A 6449-nucleotide genomic window follows, 5' to 3' on the forward strand; every position below is an offset into this window, starting at 1 on the left:
CATCGGTGGACATCTTCACAGACTCCTTCTTTAAATAGGGTGGACATGCCTGCAAGAAGCAGTAACATCATTCCACATCGCATAGGCTGTAACTATTTGCTATTACCCATATGCAATAGGTGTTCGTTGCCCGTAGTAATTACTCTGCATGTGATGTGCAGGAATTTGTGGCTCCCGTGTCGACCACGGCAATGAATTTGTGAGCCAAATATTAATGTCTTATTATTGTCACTCCCAATAAAAGGAATTTCCTTGCATCTTGTGGAAGTGGTACCTGGGCTCCGGATCATTTGTTTCCTGCAGTATGGCACCCAGGCCCAATCCCATGCCATTCAAGAAAGAAAATCGAGACGGCACGTGCAGTTGCCTGGTAGAAAAACAGCTTTTCTACCAGGCAACTAGAACCCAGTTATCTGGTAGCTGTGATGCTTGGTCGAACAATGCAAACAAAGAAATTGTTAGCTATCTGGGCCAGCAGCCTCTGAAAAGCATTCATTTAAGGATTAGCAGGAAAATAAGAATAAAGTGTTGGTTTCAAACTTTTGGACATAAAAGGAATAGAATACTAACTCCAGACGACTAATACTTATTTCAACCAGCAACAAAATTCATCACTGTCATTGCTGGTTGAAGGAAGCAGTCCACTAGTTTCTTTCCACTCTTTGTGTTGGAAAGTTTTTGTATAATCTACTGATATGGCCATACATCCTTCGACAGTAAAACAAATTTTTTTTGAAAATGCTGTAAACAAATGCCTCCACAGCGCACTTCCAGCTTGTCGGAGTAATGAACCACGTCTCTGCAAACTGTGGTGTTCTCAAGACAATGCTAGTATCAAGCTTAATACTTTGCGACAATGCTCTCGTGTTAAGCTTTTCCTTGTTGCACCAGTACACGCGGAGAAGCACTCGTGCTCTCGCTGTAAGTTTTCCCACATCGCACCGGTGCATGTGAAAAGCACCAGCTCTTTTTTGGTAACCTTCTCCACGCTGCGGAGAAAAGCCAGTGCTCTCGCAGTTAGCTTTCGTATGTTGCTCTGGTGCACGCAGAGAAGCACCGGGCATTATTTGTGGAGTGATCAGAAAGGAAAAAAGGGGCCCATGTGCACTAGCTATTGTTGGGGCAGGATTGATATCAAATGCAGTGTGTTGATGGAACTACTAAGGTATAAGACAAATTGGCACCCCCCCCAAATGTAAGTAAACAACATCAAACTCGATTTGCAATGCAGAACAGTTTATTCACATTATAACACAAAATTCCGATTCCCTCGAAGCACTTCAGACTCGGAAAGAATCATCGGACTGTGCAGCGCCTAGTTGTTGGTTTCTTCAGAGCCAATTTACACAAGTAGCAACTTGCTCAGTTTTCAAGGGGCCTTGTTTTTGGAGCCTTCTTGTTACCAGATGTGAGGCCCACAAACTTTTTGCTATAACTTCCCCAGCCTCTTAGAAAGACTATGTCGTCAGATTAACAAAACTTTGCTGGAAAAGTCGGAGAATTCTGAAGAGACAACATGGCGCGGTCAATAGGGCACCCTTGATGGTCCAGCCATCCCACGAGCGGGTCCCTGGCATTGCCTCCTTGTGGTCCTGCTGTATCTTGGCCCTGGCCATCTTCTCCAGGATGCTCCATACTTGCTGGCCCATGAACCCAGCGAGGACCTGCACACGGTACTTGACATTAGCGCCAAAGCTGATTGTCAGCTGCAGTCACCTCACTCGTTCAAATTGTTAAAGATGTTGCCTTGAAGATTTCACAGAAAAGGTGCTGCGCCTTTAGCTTTACATACAAGGCACCTATGCCAAAATGTCTAACTGGGACCGGTTGGCATCTCGACTGGTTACAACTGGAACTAACTGGTCCCAAGTTGGAATTGGCTGTTATCAATAGGAGTGCAACTGGGACTAGCTGAGGGGTCAACTGGCTTGACTATGCCCAGATGGGGAACGGGTAGGGGAAACTGGGACCAGTTAAGGAGTTAACTGGTTGGAGGGATTCCCAGGGGAAGTTTCAATTGTTTTCCCATTCCCTGTTAGGGTTCACATGCCGTGTCCATTTCGACAAGATGGGGGTGTATTGATCTTTGCTAGTGAAGGAAAAAAAAAACTTAAATATATAGATTTACAGAAATGGATAAACCTTTAATTACTAGGTATACATTTATGTATTTAAAAAAATATGTCAAATTTTAATGTACATATCCTTTCATAAATTGCAATATAATTAGTGGCATAAAAAATATTTACTTAAATCAACATTTATGTACATGTATAAAATGTATTAAACATTGAAGCAAAGACCTACTCCCTTTTTTTTTTAAATCGGACCCAGCAGGCCGTTGTGACACACATGCGGATTAGTTTTGCGCGTTGTCGACAGATGGCACATGTGACGCAGTGAAAAATCACCAATCATGATTTTTAACGATGATGAAGTTGAGAGGCTGAAGGTACAGAATATTACAGTTGAGAAAGCTAGTAAATACAAGTACCTAGGAGTATGGATATGTGATGGTGCAGAATATCTCAGTGAGCATGAAAAGTAAATAATAGGTAAGGGCAACAGAAATGCAGCTGTAATGAAAAATAGAGCACTTTGAAATTACAACAGGTATGAGGTGGTGAGAGAGATTTGGAAAGGGGTCATGGTGCCTGGCTTGACTTTTGGAAATGCAGTGCTATGCGTGAAATCCGAAGTGCATGCGAGACTAGAAATAAAACAGAGCAGAGTAGGTAGGCTGGCTTTGGGGACACATTGCAAAACACCAAACCAGGGAGCTAGTACAAGGAGACATGGGATGGGCGTCATTTGAGAGCAGGGAAGCGGTGAGCAAGATAGAATTTGAGGATTGGTTGAGGCAAATGGATCAGTGGCAATGGGCACAAAAGGTTTTCAGCTATTTATACATGAGGAGTATAGATACAAACTGGAGACAGTGCACTAGGGAGTTAGGAGGACAGTTTTTAAGGGTATAGTGGACTTAGGAAGAGCAGGTGTCAGTTAAGGCCACAGAAAGAGATTGGTGGCTAGAGAGAATGCAGACAAAGACGGCTTTGGAAAACTATAAATTAAACAAAACAGTTATTGCCAAAGAAAGCATTTATGACCATTCTAGGGGAAGCTCATTGTTGTTTGAGGCGAGGACGGGTGTACTGCAAACCAGAACACACAGAGCGAAGTACCAGGAAATGGATACAGTGTGCACTGCTTGTGGAGAGGAGGACGAGACGGCTGAGCACTTGATACTTGATACGAAGAGAACATAGATTTAATAAAGTCATTGGGTTTTAGAAACAGCGAAGGAACAGTGGATTTCAAGACAGCAGAGATTACCAAGCAAATATTAAGTGAATGGTGGCAGAAGGCGAGAGAAAACTAGGTATTTTCTTATTAACTGATGGCAAGGGTGTTTTATAGCCTCACTTTCTTTGCAGTGCGGAGTGAATATAGCTTTCACCTTTAAATATTCTAAGCTTAAATGGTAAAACAGAATGGCTAGGTGGCGTACGCTACCGCCCGATCCAAAGGGCTCAGCCGGATTCATCCATCCGTCCATCCAGTGGTCGGTAGAGAAGGGAAACCATCGCCAAAGTTGGTGTATTGATAAGAGTAAAGCTATACGCACTCCGGAGTGCGCTTCGCGCGGAAATGGCTATACGCACCCCTCCGAGAGATCATGCCGCTCGGGCCACCCTTTTCGAACGGCGCGTGAATCACTGGGGCGCTCGTTAACACAGCCCCCCGCCTGCGTTCACGCCGCTTCGCGGCGACAGTGTCGGCTGCTAATTACAAAGCGTAACCAGTACACGCCGCTTCGCGGCGTCCAGCCGGCAATCCAAGCCCCGCTGTCCCCGGTCGCACCTCCGGAAAGGGAGTCCGATACCATTTAGTTCTGCGAAGTTTCTCGACAACATTCGATTTTTCTTTTACTGTTCATCGCAAAAAAGGAAATGTCGTAAATATCGCCAAATGCCTCGACAAAACAAAATGTTTGAGAAAAAAAAAAAAAAAAAAAGTTGGCCCACCGCGGATCGAACCCGCGTCCACTTGCGTATGAAACAGACATCCTAACCCCTACGCCATGGCACCGCTTAGGAAACTCGTTGTGTCCACTCTTTTTATACGAGAAAAGCTGAGTGCGTATAGCCATTTCCGTCCGAAGCGCACTCCGGGGTGCGTATAGCTTTACTCTATTGATAAACGTGTCGTTATGAAAATGTCAAAACCATATCTGCGCTTCTTGCGACCCAACGGTGAACTTCGAGGGCAGAAAGATGCAGTTCAACGACCGGAGGGCACCCAGGGAGAAACCAGACGGAAGAGAAAACAGCCGCGGAGAGCACAATGGTAAAAATGGCGGAAAGTCTACCCGAACTGGCAGCTGTTGTGACACAAGCAATTGGAATTGTTTGATTGTAAGGTGGGAGCGCAACCGCATCCTATCAGGGCTTCACCTGCGCAACGCGGAAACACGGGTGAGCACCTTTCTTCACGCGATGGAGAGAAGCTAGGGACGTCGTCACGGATGCTGACAGACGCCAGCGGCTAATCTTTCACCTCGCACGAATACTAGCTCTGAAAGGGCGATTCAATCGTCGCAATTAGCTAACGAGGCAACTGAAGCGGTCCTTAGAGCTACGCTGTGCTTCCTTCAATCCGGAAACGTGAACGTCACCGAACCTATTTATTTTCATTCTCGGTTTTTGACAATAAAGACTGGTCAACCTTCCAAGTTGTGCCGTGTTTCGTTGCTGGAGTTGGCACCGTTCTGTCAACCAGTTGAATCCAACCAGTAATTTAGCTCGCCACGTGCGCAGGTCAATTTTCAGTTCCCCTTTTTACGGTGAGCCTTGCAATCGTAGCCGCCCTATATTCGCGCTCTTTAGTGCAGCGACTTAACGCACGTGTGCATACCTTGTTGCCGATCCGGTTTGGGTGGACGCCGTCGCGGTGGATCCACTGGTGCCACTCGTCAGCTAGCCCGTCAAGGAACGTGAACCCTTCCCTGCGACACAACTCTCGCAGCAGCGAGTTCACCTCTCGGTAACGGTCATTCGAAGCCTCGATCTCTGCAGCGTGACTACGCTGCCATTCCAATGAGCAGAACCTATTCTCCCGTCTCGGAAGAACGGCAGAAAAGGCGATCTGCATCATTGGATTGCGTTCACAGATCTGGGCAGCTAGACGACGATATTTGTCGATGTACACGCTGGCACTAATATGGGAATTATTAGTGCCAACGTGTAGTATGACAACATCAAAATCGGGTAGCTTCTCAGACACCTGGGAAAACAAGTGCTCGATTCTAATACCACTAAACGGCGCAACCTCAACAGCCAACCGACTATTCAATGGCAAGTACTTCACCATCGAATCGCCGGCTACCAAAACTCGAGGCACGCTGGGGGTGCGATCAAAGCTAAAATACAAAGAGTAGCACTAGATACGGAAAAATGTATTGCTAAAAAGAACAAGACAATGCTAAACAAAACGCTTCAAAGAGTGCGAAAAATCAGTCAAAATAGCTTGCGTGACCGGAGCCGACAGCAGCGCGGCCAAGACCCGACCACAGAAGACTACAGCGGCAGACGCACATGGTCGGCCACATGTCATAACAAAGGCAACATCCGGGGCCGGGGATGATACGTTACTTCCGGCGTCGAAGGAACGATTTCCACACAGCCGTCTTTCCTCCGACGCGACTACGTCACTTCCGGCGTCGGAGGAACGATTTGCACACAGGTCCCACTCCTCCGACGCCCGTCGGAGGAAGTATATAGACCTTTTCCACAAGGGCGCCGCCATCTTGAATTGTCGTCACTTCCAGTATGGGCGAAAACATTACTTTGCCGTCGCCACGCCAATAGAACACATTTAGGATATAAGCCTAACCGTCACACATTCTCGTTTTGGCTCCGCTCTATTTTTTTACTGGTTACACGTTGAAACGTTCTACTATTTTGTCGTCGCCCATACTGGAAGTGACGACAATTCAAGATGGCGGCGCCCCTGTGGAAAAGGTCTATAGTGCTCTAGCCGGAGCGGGTCACGTGAATGGTGTGACGTCGCTGTGTCGTCTGCTGCATGATGCCGCTCAGGGAATTTTTTTTAAAAAAGTCACGTCCTTGCGGGGCACAAAACTTAGCGAAAATTATTCTAAAATGTTCCATTATTATGTCAAAAACGATTACCATTCCGTACATCCCCACAATACTGAAGAAACAACGATTTTCTCACGTTCTCCATGCATTTCTGACCGCAGTTGGAACCTCCGGGCGTTGGCCACTAGTCGCCGAGAGGCGGCGTTCTAGATTGCGCTACTCTGCTCCGAAGGAGCTATATAGTGCTCTAGGAGGAAGCACTTCCATTTCTTTTATACGAGACCAGGGTTGCCAGGTAGGTTTAGCTCAAACCGCCAAAATGCCAAACGGTATAGCCCAAAAGTA

At 46.5% G+C, this 6449-nt stretch overlaps 1 protein-coding gene across 1 annotated transcript; it reads right to left on the bottom strand.

Annotated features, from left to right (window-relative positions):
- Positions 1-1219: 1219 nt before the first annotated feature.
- Positions 1220-5764, bottom strand: LOC120848945 (GDSL esterase/lipase CPRD49-like). The gene is made up of 2 exons (XM_040221049.3): positions 4918-5764; positions 1220-1664 (listed from the first exon to the last, which is right to left on the bottom strand). The coding sequence occupies exons 1-2, from the start codon at positions 5371-5373 to the stop codon at positions 1458-1460; spliced, it is 663 nt and encodes a 220-aa protein (XP_040076983.2). The 5' UTR covers positions 5374-5764; the 3' UTR covers positions 1220-1457.
- Positions 5765-6449: the final 685 nt, after the last annotated feature.

This window comes from Ixodes scapularis, unplaced genomic scaffold (assembly GCF_016920785.2).
Source record: "Ixodes scapularis isolate PalLabHiFi unplaced genomic scaffold, ASM1692078v2 ptg000854l_1__unscaffolded, whole genome shotgun sequence".
Lineage (NCBI taxonomy): Eukaryota > Metazoa > Arthropoda > Arachnida > Ixodida > Ixodidae > Ixodes > Ixodes scapularis.

Coding starts and splice junctions, on each gene's coding strand:
- LOC120848945 (XM_040221049.3), bottom strand. CDS start 5,373: ATGGTGAAGTACTTGCCATTGAATAGTCGGTTGGCTGTTGAGGTTGCG. Junction 1,665..4,917: donor CAAACCGGATCGGCAACAAG/GTATGCACACGT, acceptor TACCGTGTGCAG/GTCCTCGCTGGGTTCATGGG.